Below are 18,971 nucleotides of genomic sequence, written 5' to 3' on the forward strand. Positions count from 1 at the left end.
TTTTTTTTTTTTTTTTTAAGATGTATTTATTTATGCATACAGAGCTGGGGTACAGGCCAGAGATGCAGCGACGGGAAAGGATTCACAGGGACAGAGTGGGGAGTAAAACAGGCCGAGTGACGAAGTACCCTGCTCAGGGGAGCAGTGGGCCCCATGTGGATCATCTCTGGGGCAGGCAGGGATCTAACTCATGCTGAAGTGGCTTTAGCTTCTTAGTGCTGTGCTTTAACCCACTGTGCCACCAGGGAGGACCTGGGAGGCTTATTCCTAAACAGAATTTTTATCACCTGGAAACTTAATAGAAATGCAGGCTATCAAACTCCACCTAAAATCTATGCAGAAACTCCAGAGGGAGGCCCCAACAATCTGTATATTAACAAATCATTCAAATTAATCTATGCCAGAGTTTGAGACCTGCTCATCTAGAATTAGGACTCTGAAGCTTATTGTCATTAGACAACATTTTGATTACTTGGGAATTTTGATGGCATCTGAATGATAAAACAATAATAAAAGTCCCGAAATCAGTTATAGCATTAGTTAATTTTGCTCCTTTTCATGATAAATGGTTCTCTAGTAACTAAAAATATTTTCTAAGCTAGGAACAAGGCAATTAGTAAGAGTAAATTAAAAATAAACCTTCAGTGACACTCCCAAATTTGAGAGATAGAGTCCTAAATGACAAAGTGAAAACCTTAACCTCCAATAACTCAGAAGATTTGTATATGGAAAGTGGCCTTAGGCTTTCTAGGCCCCCTTTTGTATATTAGTCATCACTTGGGTCCCCCATAATGATGATCAGAGTGGGATATTTTTTGGGTATCTGTTCCCAAAAGCTGCTGTGTACCTTTAGAGCCCTGTGACATTCTCCAGAGGTTATTCTAAGGAAAGAGTTGTTATATTTAATGGTCTGCTCTATAGCTGAATCCCTCCATTCACAGATGCCAGATCAAAAAAGCTTTTGGAGGGCATCCTTATGAGTGGAAAGACGAAAATCACTTGGCATTTCATGCACCATTGTACTAAATGTTACAAGCTCTGCGCTGTTCACTCAATGGGATAGCATATTACGGCATGCCTTACTTCAAAATGATTCCATAAATGTCAGATAAACATGAATCCATCCAAGACACCTGCATAGAATAGAAAAATCATTTAGAAACACATTTAATATGAAAGACTTCCATAAACAAAGGAAAGGTATGTATGAAATTTGAAAACATAATTAGATATTTAGCATCAAATCAAAGCTAGTATTTGGCTCATTATTCAGAAAATACATTGGAAAATGAATCAAATCACACCCTCTCCAAAACCACTAATAGCTTGTACCTATAAGGGCAGAGTTGCCTACCGTATATAAGTCTTCATCTTAATAGTGCCTGAAGTTAAATAATAAATCTGGGTCTGTGTTTCACCTGTGTCCACTGGTTATGGGTTTGTTTTTTCTCCAAATTAATTTTGCCTGAAGCTCAGAGGGTATTTTCCAAGTAGTTCAGGTTTTTGTTTTTTTTCGGGTTATTTTTTACTGTTGTGATAAATGTCTCAGACATTTAACAAATATCAATCACTTGACCAAAAGTATAAAATAATTCAGTATAGTACCTGGATACCACCCCATGACCCCATTGATCCTCTTACTCTCCAGAGATCTTCATCCTGAGTTTATTACTATATAATGCATGCTTTTATACATTTACTCTCTCTATATATATAGATTAGATAGACTAGATCTATCTATAGATCTAATCTATCTATCTCCCTCTCTCTCTATATATATATATACATGTGTCCATAAGTAGTATCTGGTGTTCTTTATTTTATACTCACAGACATGGTATCACTTTGTTCTTTTTCATTCAGTATTATTTTCAGATTTATTCCTTGTTTATTCACTTTCAAACCTCTACTAGTTTCTGATTCTTGCCTGAGGTCTGCCCCATTTATCTCATTTGCATACTGAGATGATCATCATTTCCCAAGTTCAGTCCTAACTCATTCATTTTCCCTACTGTCAAGCATTCCATTGTATGACAAGATCAGTTTTACAAACTAGATACACTGCTGATAGACACTTTTATTCCAGATTTTCATTGTTAAAAACAGTACTAATGTGCATGCTGCATTTGTACATATTCCCTGTCATATAAAAATGTCCTGATTACAAACAGCATACTGTGAAAAGGAGAAGGCTGCATGCATGTAGTTGTTGGGTGGACTGGCCCTGGGCCCTGGGGTTCTGACTGTGTGCAGACCTGTGATTCATTTGTACCTTCTAGTTGAGGGACTACAAAGCAGCAGTTCTCAAACTCTCACATAAAAGCATCACCTGGAGGGTTTGTCAAAACACAGATTACTCTGTAGATCTGGGTGGGGCCAAAGAATGTGTATTTCCAGTTCCTCAGGTAATGCTAATGCTATATTTCTAACTTCTGACTGCCGTGTGTAGAGAACCATGTTCTAATATATAATGGAATCAGAGTGGCCAAATTGTCCTCTTTTATTGTATACAGTCTAATGCTCCCCTGTCTGTAATTACCTACAGAGTAGTGAGAGTTCTAAGGCTCCACGTCCTTGCTAACATTTGTCATCATCAGATATTTTCACTTGTGCCTTATGGTTATAAAATATGGTGGAATAATGCCAAATATTTCATTATTGCATTACTGGTAAGGTTCAGCAGCTTTACATATCTATCATCATTGGCATTCTGGGTTTGCTCCTTAGTGAATTGCCTGTTCTTTTACTTCTACCGTTTTCCTTTTGTTTTCCTTTTCAACTCCTTGGGAGTTCTTTATATTTTCTGGATATTAATCATTTTCAACTATGAGTTATAATTATATTCTATCAGTCTATGGCATACCTTTTCTCTCTATGATTTCTTTTGGTATTCAGAAGTTTCAAATTTTATGTAATCCACTATGCCATTCTTTTTCTTTATGGGTTGTACTTTTTGTAGCTTGACAAATACTTTTCTGTCTTGAGATTACAACAGTGTTCTCTGGTATTTTCTTCTCATAGGTTTGCTTTTAATATTCATAGCTTCATTCATTCTTGAATTTATTTTTGAGAATGTATAAAAACTGGCTGTCGCAGCAGCTTTTATTGGATTATCTAGCCTTCCTTCCATGTAATACCACCACTGGCATGTGTATGGACCTTTTCTAGACTCCATTGTTCTCTATTCTGATCCATTGTTCAGTGTGTCTATCCCTGTGCTTTATAATAAGATATGGTTCTTGCAGAATAGGGTCCCTCACATTTGAAGTGAGTTACTGAACTTAGTTCTCTGTCCTGGTACCTCGGGTAGGCACACTCTGCCATTGTGCAGCCTCTTGTAAACTTAACTCCTACTTTCAAATCTCTCCTGATTCTTGAGTCTTGCCTATGGACTCCTTCATTTCCAGAGCTGAGATTGTCACTTCTTAAGATCAGTGAAAAATCACAATTCCACCTTTGCTTATCTACTTTCCCTTTGCTTATCTCATTTTCCCCTTTATAATCCAAAATAACTTTGCAAATTCTTAACTAGTTGTACATTTACAATAGAGAAAAATTCTTATATGATCAATCTGCCAATAATCATGGGAGTGTTGTTTTCACCCGGCTATTGTAACTAACGGGTTTTAGGTATGGTCTCTAAATCCCTTATACCAGGGTTCTGAGTTCCCATAAAGAAACAAGGTCTTTCCAAAACAGAATAAGGTGTCACATTTTTCAGGAAACAGTTGTAAAAAGCAAAATCTTTATTTTCAAAGAGTAAATAAGGAAGAATGGTGTAATGTGACAAAAATTACCCAAGTTCTGGTTGCTTTTAGTTTTGTGATCTTTGGTAAGTCTCGCTCTCTGGATCTTCTGTTTGATTGTGAAAAGAAGAGAAGTTCATACAGTGAAAAAGGTGAATTGTGAAGACTTTATGCTTAGAAATTTTGACTCAAAGGCCTCCCTGGTGGCATAGGAGTTGAGTCTCATTACTATCAAGCTATCACTGTGGCATGAGTTCTATCCCCAACCAGGGAGCTAACCCACATGGTACAGCAGACTTCTCCTGTCTCACCCTCTGCTCCCCTCAGCAGCCTATTTCAGTAGATCTGTCTGTTCTGCTGCCTACTCTTGTCTCTGGGTGAATTCTCTCACTCTGACCTACACTTCATTTCTTGTATGCACAAATAAGTAATTTTTTTTAAAGAAATTTTTACTCAGTCTGAGGATCTGACACATTTCAAAGAATGGGAGAAAAGCATCATTTATGTCTTTTAGAGGCCAAAAATACTCCCAGATTTTAGAATATACATTATGATAATGAATGGGTGTTACAGTGAAGATTAATGTATTTCATAATGTATTTCATTATCTGATCTTCTCTAGGTACCCAAAATAGGTCAGGCTTAGACTTCATCTTATTTTAATGCAGCCTCATGTGACAGGAATATTTGCAGCCCTATATGCTAGCTAAAGATTTTTGGCAAGTTTGTTGTTGTTTTAACAAGTTTAACTTAGCTGGTTAATTTTAAGTTGCAGTGGTGGTCTTCGCAGGCCTAAGTCAAGACCAGTCCAAATTCTCTTACTCCCTCTTCTTTAGATCACTGGCCCTGAGGAACTTTTCTCTGGCAGAGTGCAGGCATAGCAAGGATCTGTGACCATAGAAGGACTGTGAGGGTGGGTGGAGCACAGATAGAGTTGCTGCACATATGCATGCTGTTCCTTAACCCTAGCTACCCAGATGACATGGGCTCAGGATGTTCTTCTTGCTGTCCTATAAAAGAGGATGTAGAGAAGTGTTCTGGACTTTCTGTGAATGTTTGACTTAAATGGCAAAGTTTCAGAAAAGTATCAGGTTCCAAGTTGATGTGGCCTTGGTTCCAAAGCCCTTGTTAGAATTTGCCTGGCTAGGTCGACTTTGGAGCTGAAGGCTCAAAGAACAGGATAGGCCACAATCAGTTCATACTGTGACTTTTACCTCCTTACTTCTCTAGCACATTCCTGTATCACAATGATCACAACTTGGTTACTAGAAGAAAATAATGATTTTTGTGTAGGAAGATAAACAAAGAGGCTGTATTCCAGAATGCTCACACCGTGGTACAGTGGTTATCATTAGTAGGCATGAGTTGAGGTTCCTTCCTTCCTTCCTTTTTTTTTTGAACAGTGAGCTTGTATTATTTATGAAAGGGTAGAGGATAATATATATTATTTTTCCCTCTGTGCATTAAGTAGAATTTCATAATCCTTGACATGGTCTGTAAAAGTTCTCTAGTTTGACCCCAGCTCCAGTAAACTCTCTCCATTGTCCAGCATGCCAAGACCTCTCACAACTCCACGGCACATACTCTGTCTGCCACTACCCTTTACTCTGCCCTTCCTACCCTTTGCAACTCTGAGAATTCCCAACTCACAAGCCTCAGGTTGGAGTCATCTCTTCCTTTTTATCCTTATAGCATTGTATATAGTCTTCATTGCAGCATTCAACTTGCATAATGATGATAATAATTATTATATATAATACATACTAATAATTAAATGTTAAATGGCTGGCTCTATTATAAACCTTGAATATCCTGAAGTCATGGGACTGACTGGAGTTTAAATCACCCAGGCCTCTCTGCTGCCTAGCAAAGAACGGGAAGTATTGTAGAATTTCACTAAATTCTTGTTGAAATCTACTATTTCCACCAGCAGTGTTTAATGATGTTAAAGTTAATTTATTTATTTATAATGGTACTTTATGCTTTACCTGAATCAGATTCACAAGAAAAAAAAAATATTCCAACTATCTCCCCTCTGTGGCCATGGGCTAGCTATTATTTTGCTGACCAGATGATTTATTAGATGGTTGGGTACCGAGTTGTCTTGCTAATTCGCTCAGAAGCTATGCCTGTTGTCTTTTGCCCATCTGTATTGTACACTGGTAGTCCAGTAGCCCTTCATACTCCTGAAGCTACTTTACCAAGACAAGTTTTAAGTTGAAACTCCTATCTTTGACCATGCCCTAGTCTTTTCAGACTGTTTACTAAGGAAAAAACTAAATTTGGGGTTCTCTGTTAGACTGTCTTCATACTTGAATTTAATTCCTTATTATTTCTGCTTTAACTTTACCAGACTAGATATTGATATTTCAACTAGTTTTTCTTAAATTGTAGATAAATAACGAGGGAAATCAGCTATTACAGATTCAAATATAATTGAATTTTATGCAAGATATACTAAACAGTAGGATATGCTAAAAGTATTTGCAAAGCCATACCCCAGTTTTTTTTAAATAAATGTTGACAGGGTTCACATAATTTCAAAGCAAGAGGCTTAAAGTTGTAAATGGTGTTTAAGCTACAGTCATATGACAACTCCATTTTAGTCAGTAAAACCTGATGTCCTTTGTCAGTAATCTGTGACCCACACTTTTTATTACATTGAAACCTGTGGTTTTGATATCTGTCTTTGTGTTATTTTATGTTCAGCTGTTATAATTTAAAATACTTTTATATCATAATGACTCTGATTTGCTAAATTCTGTTTCTGCTACTACTGAAACTGGCACATGTGTTTGGCATAGAATTTAGATATGGTAAACCATGATAAAGAATTGAAAATAATTCCTACCATACACAGTTAATTTAGGAATAGACATTCCATAAACTACTGGAGATGATGATTAGAAAATAAAATGGACCACCGAAATAGAAATACACTATGGTAATTTAGATCTTTGCCTCCTAAAAGTGTATCAGTACCTATGGAAAAACCAGTTTTGAATTTTGCACATATTGAATTATTCAAAGCCTTAAGGAACACATTCCTTGCATAAAATATAACAGTCATCTTGTTATTGCAATTCTTTTCAATAATTGAATTCATATGTACCAGTTTTATAGTCTTTTTATACATGAAATTTACTGGGACAAAAATAACACCCTGTCACCTTCAAAGTATAAAATATGAGTGATTCATTAGTAGGCCTGAATTTATTACTGGCTTAATAACATAAAGCCACTCTTTCCATAAAGTTTTTAAAGGTTCTTTGCACTAATACTGTAGATCCACAGTTATAGGGATATTTAGTACAAAAATTTAACATCAGGAATCAAATACTACAGTTGAAAAAAATCTTGGAGGTCATTTTATAAAGGGGGAGAGGACATTTAGAGAGGACAGCTGAGGAAGGGATTGACTCAGGGTCATACACCATTTCTAACAATTGTGTTTTAATGTTCTTACAGTGTATGTCTAGTTGTATTTAGTCTAAATTTTTCCATTGTCCTTTCCTCCCTCTGTATTTCCATCTATGTATTAAATATTTCCCACAACGATAATAATCCAAAATTCAGATTATTGACACAAGGTAAGAGTAGCTATCTATTCTTCTTCTTTTTTTTTTTTTTTTTAAGATTTATTTGTTTATGCATGCAGAGGTGCCAGGGTGGTGAGAAGATTCACCAGAGACAGAGTAGGGAGCAGCGGGTGAGACAGTAGAGACAGTAGAGGTCTGCTGCGCCATGTGAGTCACCTTCCCGGCCTGAGCTCCAACTCATAAGCAGTTGTGGCTAGCCTTACAGGATGTGCTTTAACCCGTTGCACCACCAAGAAGGGCCCTTATTTTTCTTTTTTAAAAATCTGTATAGACTTTTTTTATTCTCAGGACTTTGGAGAAAGGATCTTGTAATTGGACTTCTTTTTAATCAGTTTCTAAAACCAATGAACTATGCTGCTGCATACATTAAAAGCAGCATGATACAGGCCCTCCTGGTGGTGCAGCGGGTTAAAGCACTGCACTAAGAAGCTAAAGCCACTTCAGCATGAGTTCGATCCCCACTTGCCTCGGAGGTGACCACATGGTGTGGCAGATCTCTCCTGACCCACATACTGCTCCTCTCAGCAGTGTACTTCATGGATCTGCCTGTTCTGCTCCCTGTCTCTGGTGAATCCTTTCACTGTCCCTGCACCTCTGGCCTGTACCCCAGTTCTGTATGCATAAATAAATAAATCTTAAAAAAAAAAAGCAAGATGATATGAACAGCACATCAAATTGTGATAAAACAGTTTCTAATGGAGTTTTTCTTCTTTTCAAGATAATGCTTATGGTAAAACATTACGGCAGCACCATGGCTGGGTAGTTCGAGGGGTTTTTGCGGTAAGTAGTTTTTCTGCCTCTTGTTTTGATGACAGCAAGGTGTGTGTGTATGTGTGTGTTTTGTGTGCATGTTGTTTCTGTTTACCTTGTTTTTAAGAATAAGAACAATGATGCTTGTTTCATTTAAGTCTAGGTGTTTGTTGTTATATTAGCAGTAAAAAGTGTCTAGAATAGAGTGTGCTTTTATCCCAGCCAGTTCCAATGGCCTTGTGGAGTTTTATCACTGAAGTGGTTGTCTTTTTATGGCAGAGTATGGATGGATGCAAGAGCAGGTGGAATCTGGCTCCCCAACACTCGAGCTGACTGCAGTCCAGTGAGGCCTTCAAGCTTATAGCTCCCTCTACTGGTTGTAGCTTTCAATCCTGAATGTTCAGATTGTGATTTATTTTTTCTTAATTGAATTTTATCATTGAATATTAACCGAATTCATTGTGCCAGCGGCCTAGACTAGAAATCTCTTCTTGTTCAGTTTTTTTTTTCATTGTGAAAATGTTTGTATACATGATTTTGGGCTTCTGTTACCTACTGTTTCTTGCCATTATGTTGAACTAGGGAAAACACATACCTAAAATCATAATCTCCTGAACAAATAAATCATTTAGCTTGCTTTGCAAAATACCCCTGTATTTCCAGTGGCAGTACTCTGTGGTTTTCTCATCTGGGGTGGGGAGAGATAACTTTAGTCAGTGTTCTTTAGAAGGCCAACAGATAAAAATAGTGTACAAATGATGTCTTTTACTAATTTAAAGGCTAGTGGATATCATTTGCCCAAGGAAGGAATTGCATAGATAATGATTTACTAGAGAGATAAAGAAAGAAGGAAAAATTTGCAGTAAAAGAAATAAAGTTCTAATGAAATTGAAATCTTTTTTGAAAGCATCAAGATGGCTAGCTACACATTCCGCTGTTTACTGGAATTGAAGGCAGGCCAGTTAAAGTTGCCCACGCTTACCTTCAACGCATGTTAATAATCACAATAGTAGCTACCAGGTGGCTCTTTTGCACCAGAAACTATGCCATACTTCCATGGTTGTTACCTTATTAATCCTCAAGATTAACTCTCATTCTTGTATAAATTTAGAAGTGTTCATTCCATGTTCAGAGTTCCAAAATGAGGCCAGGTTTAAACAGAGATCTTCCATCTCCACGGCTAGTGCTCACTCCCCACCTCTTAGCTCTCTGCAGCAAAACCAGTGTGAGAAGCTGCCAGTACTGTGGGTGCTGCTATCTTCATCTCACTCACTGAGTAAATGATATGACTGCTTGTAGGTGCCTGATACCTGACTTCACTTGATGAGACAACAAAATATAGAAAATATTGTTGCCCTTTTACAGGAAACATAAGTGTTGGGAACATTTCAAAGGTTCTTGAACATTACTGCCAGTAATTTTTTTTTTTTAAGTTCTGCTTTTAAGGTTATAGATTTATGTTGAACTTTTGGCAGGAGCCTTATCAATAGAGGAGCTAAAAAGACCTTTTTCAACCTCTCTACTGTTATTCTCCAAGCATATTAAGTTTCCTACTGTGCTAATTAGCAGATAAAGTCATTTAACTGATCTCAGATGCTCAGATGCTCAGATCTTTCACACCCAAGGAATTTGAACCATTTACCAGCCAATAATAAACTTTTGTTTTCACACAGTTGCTGAGTGCTGAATTAATGCCTAGTCCAGGATCTGCCTCCAGCTTGGTCACTGACCATCTGTCATTTGACCTTTTTGGTTTCCTCTTCCATTCAGTTCTCTATCAGTGGTTCCCAAATGGACCTGTCTACATCATAATCCTCTAGGAACCTCTTAGAAATACATAGTCCTGGGCCCTTCTCCAGAGAAACTTTTTAAAAATTTGAATTTTCTAGAACATATGCTTAAAGGAATTAGTTTTGTTTTTTATTTAAAAGTCCAAAACGACTATAACAAAAAATAGCAATCCCTGTCTTCTGTTTCCTAAACTCACTCCAAAGAGACTGCCACTTTCAACTTATTCTGACCGTTTCTTCCACTACCACTATAATTCTAAAAATGCGTACTTGTCTATGCGATATTATTAATTTTAGTCATTGATGTTGACTTTCTGTTACAGATTGTAATTTACCTTCTAGACCTTATTAGTACTATCTCACCTCTCCAACCTCTACCTTGCCAATGTAGTATCACAAATGTTGAGGACTGGCCTGATCACAGGTTGTCAGAGGGCAGAACAGGCCGGGTCTTAAGGTAGGAGCGGTGTCTGTGAGCGGAGAGTCCTAAAAAGGGGGAAAAGAGGAGGAATCTCTGCTCGCCGACACCGCTCCAACCTTAAGACCCTGCCTGTTCTGCCCTCCGACAACCCAAGACAACCCATGACCGGGCTGGTCCCCCGACACACAAATTAACATTATTTTCTTTTTAAAGATTTATTTATTTATTCATAAAGAACTGGGGTACAGGCCAGAGATGCGGAGGGTGAGAGGCTTCACCAGGGACAGAGTGGGAGCAGAACAGGCAGATCGACGAAGTACACTGCTGAGGGGAGCAGCGGGCGGGTCAGGAGAGGTCTGCCACGCCATGTGGTCACCTCCGGGGCAGGCGGGAATTGAACTCATGCGGAAGTGGCTTAAGCTTCTTAGTGCTGTGCTTTGACCCACTGCGCCACCAGGGAGGGCCCACAAATTAACATTATTAGGATGAGCCATAATGCTATGTTATTTTTCCCTTCTAATTTACACACTTTTTTTTTTTTTTAAGTTATAATTTGTTCATGAATTGGGGTATAGTCCAGAGGTACGGGAGGTGAGAGGATTCACCAGAGACAGAGTGGGGAGCCAAATAAGCAGACTGACTGAAATACAGTGATAAGGGGAACAGAGGGCGAACGACAGGAAAGGTCTCCTGTGCCATGTAGATCAGCCCCCTGGCCAGGGATCAAACTTATACCACAGTGGCTGCAGAGAGCTTAATAGCACTGAGACTTTTAACCCCTGCACCACCAGGAAGGCCCATGCAAACTTTTTATTGAGGCTGGGAGTAGAGGGTCTTACATACCTGTACCATCAGATCTCTCAAGTTAGCATCATTCTGAACTCATTGATATATGAGGATATCTGCTTTTTTCCCTTGAGGACTTTTGTTTCACACTTTCTAAGCTCTTCTTCTATCTAAATTAATTATTGCTCAAATCTGTCATGCTGCTATTGCTCTAGAAGTGTTCTTTAAAATTTGTTCTGTGAAAAAAAAAAAAATTTGTTCTGTGGCCCTCCCTGGTGGCGCAGCAGGTTAAAGCACAGCACAGCACAAGGAAGCTTAAGCCACTTCCGCATGAGTTCGATCCCTGCCTGCCCTGGAGGAGATCCACATGGCCAGGCAGACCTCTCCTGACCCGCCCGCTGCTCTCCTCAGCATTGTACTTCGTCAGTCAGCCTGTTCTGCTCCCTACTCTGTCTCTGTTGAATCCTCTCACTGCCCTGTACCTCTGGACTGTACCCCAGTTCTGTATGCATAAATAAATAAATCTTAAAAAAAAAAAGGTGTAAATCAGTAGATTCCTTCAAAATTTTGTTATCCTCTAGCTTCTACTGTTTCTATCGTAATTTATAATTTCTTTCTAATTCCTGTTCCATCTTATGTAAACTCTTCCCCCTCCCTTTTCTGGGTGCTTATACAATCTTTATCTCTACATTCTAAAGTTTCAAGATACTCATTTTGGTCTTTATCATTCATTATACTGAACACTTGGGTAGTTCTTTAAATCCAGAGACTCATATTCTTCCATTTTGGTAAATTTTCTCATTCTGTTTTTGGATAATTGCTTCCCTTTATTATCTGCTCTCTCTCTCCCTTATATTTCTACTGTTACTTGAATACCCATTGTGTGTCAGGCAGTGGGCTAAATTCTTTATACCTATCCCATTAGTCATCAAATAAAGAAAATGGCAGTAGTCCTCTACAGATGAGAAAACTGAGGTGCTTGCTTGAGCACCTTGTTTAATTTCCTCAAGCTGTTATATGACAGGTCTGGGATTTAGTCTTCTTCAACCACACCTGCTCTTTAATCATCCTATGATAGTGCTACTCTCCTACTGCAGAAAGTGTGGGAGAATTAATTGACAAAAGCTCTCATAGCTTGCAAAAGCTCAAGAAAGCATCTATAGGATGATAATTAAAGATACCAGAAAGGCACTAAGATCTCAGCAGAACCAACCCAGTGAATACCAGACAGCAGATTTTAGCAAGCTTATGGAACAGTTGGCTTGTGAATGGAGGGAAGATCTAAGAAGCCTAGGAAATCTTCCATCGGGAAAGCAATATGGTGTGGTGGCATTGTGAAAAAAAAAGCATAGAGATGAGCCCAAGTTCAGGTCCAGGCTTAACACTTGTTAGCTATGTGATGTTCATCTATAATATAGGAATGTAAACTATACACATTCTTATAAAGATTAACTGAGATAAAATACATTAAAGCATCAGTGCATAAGCAAACAACAAATGTTAGCTCCCTTTTTAGAAAATATTCAAGAGTGCAAATGAAATATTGTCAGGGAGTGGGGATAAGAGATATGCAAAGAAATCTATATGAAGATCAGACACAAATAGGAGTATGAGGTGCTCTGGAAGGCTGGCTACAGCGGAGTGAAGATCACAGTCACAGTGTGTGCATAGGTTGATTCTGGATCACTGTCATTGAGAAGGGAGCTTTTCTCAAACCTTTTTTTTCTCACTATTTATCCTCAGCCTTGATAGCATTATTAATTCTCATCAAGTGCTTTTCTTGTCTAATCTTAAAATTATTTAGTTTGGTTTGGTACTTGAAATGTGACTTTTGAAGTTCACAAGTTAGGGTATGTTCCTTTTTTTGTTTCTTTTACTTTTGCTCTCCTCAGTCATGTCCATGTATGCGAGTGTTTGCCATGTACACCTGCATTAGAGTAAAGCATGCGAGAGATGTATGAGGCAGATTCTCACAGAAATTCTTTTTCAGTTAGCTTTGAGGGCAGCTCCATCCTATGAAGACTTTGTGGCTGCATTAACCATAAAGGAAGGTGACCACCAGAAAGCAGCTTTCAGTGCTGGGATGCAGAGGGACCTCAGCCTTTACCTCCCTGCCATGGAAAAGCAGCTGGCGATACTGGACGCTTTATACGAGGTCCATGGACTGGAGTCCGACGAGGTGGTATGACATCTTCGGGACAGCTGCCTCCTAACTTCAGGGAAGAATGTTTGCTGAAGTGTTTTGTTTCCCTACTTAATTTCCAGCAGCAGCTTCAACCCTCTTCAATACCTAACTGGGGGGATGGAGAGGAAGAAGGAAAATCTAGTGCTTTATATTTAATTTTTTTAAGGCATATATGTTTTGTGTGTTTAAAAATCAAGGTGCTATATATTTCAGTTTAAAGGGCCTTCTGGAAACCAAATCATAGCTTTGTTATATAGACTTGAACAGCAAGATATAAGAACAAATTTGACAGATGAATATGTTGGTTTTGTGTTTTGTTTTGTTTCTAGCTTTCAGTTTACAGGCTGCCCAAGCCTAAGCTGAAAATGAGCATATTCTGTGTCAAGGACTATCATTGATAGCCAGTGTTTTACTGAACTTAGACTAAACATTTGGAAGGAAGCTAGGCCCCTTTATTAAAGTTATTGAGAGGTATAGTTTTCAATCCCCAGTTCATCAAAGAACCCCCTCTCAGACTCTTGGCAAGAACCTGTGTAGTCAGGTCAGGGCATTGCTGTGATCTGTCAGCAAGGAAGGCAGAGTAGATATAAACAAGAAGGGTCACCCTGTTTGCCATGACTGTGACTTAGGAGGTGAGTGATATGTCATGGCCCCAAGCGGGAGGCCAGTATGGGGCCACGGGGACAGTTGTCTGAGATGACCCCTAGCTAGTACCCATATTTTGGCAGCATGTATTAGCTAATGTGGACATTTTATCCCGTGTATTATCTCATGTGGACATGACAGCAAAATTGTGATGTTCAGAATATCTCCTAATTTCAGAAGGACAGTTTAGAAGTTGAAGGGTGGCTCTTCCAAGACAGTGCCACCTCTTAGCTACGGGGAGTTTTTCGTCATGGTTCGCTCATAGTTACACAGCCTCTAAACAGAGCAACCAAGTGATGTGTAGGTGTGATCTCAACCATCTCAGCATCAAAATCACATGGAGTGGCTATTCAAAATGCAAATTCTCAGGCCTCACCCTGACTGACCTGAAGAACCAGAATGTGGGAGGGCGGCTCATGAGACTACATTTGCTAAACTTCACAAATGACATTTATGCATAGAGTTAGTGAACCACTAGAAAGGATTCTAGTTTACAGAATTCACAGTCTCCTGTGTGAATTAATTATGTTCTTTTTTCAAAAAGTAAAAGGAGTATCATTTAAATAAAATATTTAAGGGAAAATGAAAAGTGGAGCAATTTTACTCAGCAGTTTTCTTAATTGAACCAACATCAGCGCCAGCCAGCAGACCTAGGCTTTGCATCAGGGACCACAGTTCTGAACGTGCTCTGATCAATTTTGGTTTAATCACCAATAGCTCAGAGCAGGCTAAATGCAGCCTCAAAAGCTTTGAGACCATGTAAAATTTAAAGATGAGCTTTGAATCTGCCATGAAATAACCATAGGTACACATTCTCTTGAAATACAGTACACTGGGACTAAGGCTGTGGTTCAGTCGGTGATGCTGCCAAGAACGTGCATGGGAGAGCAGCCGGAGGCCTGCTTCCTTCTAGTGTACAGAGAGAAGCTGCAGCTTGAGATGGGGACCCAGAGTAAACTGAGTTCCTTTGAGAGGTGTAGGTGAATGCCTCTGTAGCAGCTCCTGCTGAGACTCCCTGCCACAAAGCCCTATGACAGAAAGAGCCCTCTGCTCGGGCAGAGGTTAATGCAGGAGGGGTATTGATTTTGTCTTTTGGCTGTCTTTAAACAAATGGCATTTATTGAACTCTTCTTAATGAAGCAGGTACTCAGCTCACATTAGGACTTCTGGGAAATGCTTAAATTTAGAAAAGCAAAAAGTCAGATGTTTGTAAGGCTGGGTTAGAAAAGAATGCTAAGATAACATTGATTTTTTTCATATGTAGCACTTGCTGGTGATGGGTACCAAGGTGTGTGTGGTTGTTGCCCCCACTCCTGTGTGCTGTTAGGGTGGAGCTCTTCTCTGGCTAGAGTAATGTGGTGGCAGGATCGGCATAATTCGCTACCAAGGGACTGTTGTGAAACGACTGATCTAAGCAGGTGCTCCCTCTCACCTCAGGTGAACATGTGTCGTCTCTTGGGAAGTGGGTAAACACTCAGATTTGCCACCTAGGCCTTGAATACACACAAAATGAAAGCTGCTAGTTACAGGCATTTCACATTTACATAGGTCAGGCCTCAGTTTATATGACCCAGTTTTCTGGAGAAAGAGTTAATATTATCTGAAATCATTGGACACCCACATTAGAATAACTTAAATAACTTGAATAAGTTACCTCCAGCTTTATAAAAAGTGATATTTTTGGATAGGTATTTTCTTCACTGAAGGATGGTAAGTTTGCCTAAGATGTGTAAGCCCTGAAGGTCCTTACATTATAAATAACTAAAAATTATCTAATGCCAAAATTACCTAATGCTAAACAGGAAATTCACCTTGACCTGATTTGGCATAGACAGAGCTCTCCTCTGTATCTGTAGTATTTGCTTCTCTATTTTAGTTAAAGTTGTAATTTGTCGTAATATGAGATTACTTTCAAAGAAAGGACCCTATGAGGAAAGATTACAGCTTTCCACAATCCTCCAAGACTTTTGGGACATCTCAGCTTTCTTTCATCCTGACAGTGGAAGGAGATGAGAAAACACCAGTGTGTTTGTTGACAGAATAACTAGCTGTTCTCATCACCAAAACATTTTTAAGATTCTAGAGTAACCTTTAGAGAGAGCCTAAATCTCTGTCAGGATGGTCAGGTGGCCTAAGGCGCCAGGCTCAAGCACTCGCTTTCGGTGTTGGGGGTTTCTAGAGAACCTTTCAGAAAAAGTAATGTATTCTCTAGATATTATAAACTAATATCCAATCCAAGTGCCATTTAGATTGTACAAGTGATGATATTTTTTACAAGTGAAAAATGTTAAGTTGGAGGGAGGGGTACCTTTTGAGGCATAAAACCAACTCATAACTCATAACTATAAGGTAAAGATGATTTTTCTCATCAGCTCTTGATCCAGCTCTGCAGGTAGTTTTAGGAGTGGGACTCTAAAATGTTTAACTTTTTCTCAAATTGACTGAAATCGAGAGATGTCCATTAAGATATGTAAGCATGGCTTGAGGGGCCTTTAACATCATTACATACAGGTCATCTCAAACATAAAGCTTCCCAAAAGTCATTTTCTATGATGCAGTTGTCCGGACACCATAGTTGAAACTTGCTGCTTCTCTCTCCTTTTCTCTGCCTCTACAGGTTGCCAGCAGTGCCCTGCCAGAGCCTCGTGCATCCCCTGTTAGCAGTTCTATCCCATTCCTTAGCAGCCTCTTCTCCCTTGTGGAGTATCTGGAATGCACCTACCTAGGCCAGGGTTCGGTGTCCCAGCAGTAGGGATTCCATTCTTCCCAGACTGCAAGAGCTTAAAGAAGCCATGTTTCTGTTTGTAGCAGTCACCGTGAAGCAGGTGACAGCCATGACATGATGTGTGGCATCTGGGGAAGGCGTCTTTATTAGATGAAAGCTGCTGGGGAGACATGCAGTCTTCTCTTTGATTATTTGGCTATATGTATAGATCCAAAATGTTTAATTAAGAAAAAGTTGGTGGAGAACAACAAGTAAAGTATTCTTCACTTTATTAAATTTGAATGTAAGAGCTAGATGCAGTGAGACGTAGCTTACTATGGAAACAGTCTGTTTCCACTTATAGAGAGAAACACCATCTAAGGCAGTAGAGTCACAGGATCATTAGTGATATAAGAAGATGTTAGGTATTGTGGGTACTCTGGGGAAGAAAACTATTTTTATGTTTTTTCCTGTACTAAAATACCATGTCCTCCAAAAAGTTGGTGACTTAGTGTTGCATTTTACATCATCAATCACAATCAGTTGTTTCTGATTTTAATTATAAATTTTACAACTCTTCAGCTTCCCTACCCTTGTGCTTCATTTCTTTTTTTTTTTTTTTAAAGGAAATTATCCACATTTTTTAACCTTTTAGATTTAGGATTTTTAAGTAAAATTTATTTTGTCCTTATTCGGTTATCTGAGTTACTGTGTTTGCTTTAAGAGGACCCAACTTCGGTTCCTCTTTGTGATCTGGTACAGCCTGTACACAAACTCCAGTGTTCCTGTGAATGTATATATAGTGCTTGATTTTGAACTATGTTCTGCTTCTGGTTGTCCCTTTGTAATCCACAGTTGCTTACTCAGGGGTTTCATAATAGTGACATAAAAAATAATCACTAGCTGTCTGACCATATTTAAGATTTCTTATCTGACAGGATTGTTCACGGTTCTTTCAGCAGTTCATGAACATGCTCTTCACTAGGCCTTCCCTGTGTCAGCAGTGCTGTGCAGAGGCCAGCTGCATGCTTTCTCCCAGCACTGCTGCATCAAGGCACTCCAGGGCATGATTAAGAGATCCTCCGCAGCGCAGTTGGTGCATGCATTGATCTTTCTCCTCCACTGCTTTTATGTAGCCTTTCATTAAAAGGAAAAAACATACCATGACTGCAATGCAAACGTTCTCATAGTTCTTTAGTTACTATGTTTAAGCACTTCTCTTTTGAAGTGAACTGTTGTTTTCCACTAAACTGTGTGAGAATGCAAGGAAGAAAAATGCTGAATTTAAGCACCATCCTTTCTATTACATGTATTTCATGAATTTCAATGTGTGGTCAGTATTTCCTCCCTGTACTTTGTAAGCAGAAGCCACCTGGATTGGTTAGAACCCCTTACAAAGGTGATTTCATCTACACAGACTCCTGTGTATATATGTCTATTTATAGGTGTATGTGGAATTGGTGATGACGAGAAGAGTAAGTTAGAAGTAACTCTCTTGCTGCCCAGAAGGCTAATGAGCCAGTCTTATGCATGTTTGATGTTTGAGTCCCCTGTGTCTTGACAGATTCACTAGAATGTTGATAAGCAGCCCAACTACCTCATGTGACATTGGCTGTGGACACTCTGTGTCAGATGAGACATGTGTTAAGGTTGACTTAATCTGTTTAGTAGATTGAACAGAATGATGTCTCTATAAAGAAGAAACCCATTAGACCAGATGCCAAAGGCTACAATGTACATAGATTTCCTTGGATTAATTTTTTTAAGTCAATATTTAATTCCACTTCTAGTATTCTCGTGAATGTCTGTGGTTTCATAGATCCATGCACTTTGAATGCCTGTCATATACACTCTTATGTTACCTGTTCTTGTCCTTCAGCATTTTAATGAGCATCATGATAATAATAATAATAATAGAAAGCAAGTGTCGAGTGGCTTGTTGATTTCTTAATTTTATTGAACCTTTACATAAAATATGATGTGTTGGAGACATTTAGGCCCAACTGATGAATGAGAATTTCATGTTTAGGTTTCATGTAAAACTCTGTCCAAGTTCTTATTCTATATCTTGTGGGAAAGGGGAACAAGGGAGGGTTTTACTTTTTTGCAAAAATGTTTGAAAACATCTGTCAGATTTTATATTCATTAGTTATAATAAACTTATTTTTTAAATTATTAAGTGCTTCTCTTAAAGATTGTTGTATGGGTTTCTGCTAACTAACTATGCCAATAATAAGTATCATTTATGAAATCATGTTATTTGCAGGTCATTATTCTAAGTGCTTTACAATTAACCTACTTAATCCTCCGAATCACTACAGGGCCAGCACTGTACTGAGAAAACT

The 18,971-nt window shown here is 38.7% G+C and overlaps 1 protein-coding gene across 1 annotated transcript in view; it reads left to right on the forward strand.

Annotated features, from left to right (window-relative positions):
- The window catches only part of PLEKHA8 (pleckstrin homology domain containing, family A (phosphoinositide binding specific) member 8), a 53,881-nt gene extending 40,548 nt beyond the window's left edge, over window positions 1-13,333 (forward strand). The window contains exons 13-14 of the mRNA XM_004676819.2: window positions 8,064-8,125; window positions 13,083-13,333. Coding sequence (XP_004676876.1) covers window positions 8,064-8,125; window positions 13,083-13,280 — 260 coding nt within the window. The 3' untranslated portion in view covers window positions 13,281-13,333. The remainder of the gene's footprint in view (window positions 1-8,063; window positions 8,126-13,082) is intronic.
- The last annotated feature ends 5,638 nt before the right edge of the window (window positions 13,334-18,971 follow it).

This window comes from Condylura cristata, unplaced genomic scaffold (genome assembly GCF_000260355.1).
Source record: "Condylura cristata isolate star-nosed mole 26May11 unplaced genomic scaffold, ConCri1.0 scaffold00005, whole genome shotgun sequence".
NCBI lineage: Eukaryota > Metazoa > Chordata > Mammalia > Eulipotyphla > Talpidae > Condylura > Condylura cristata.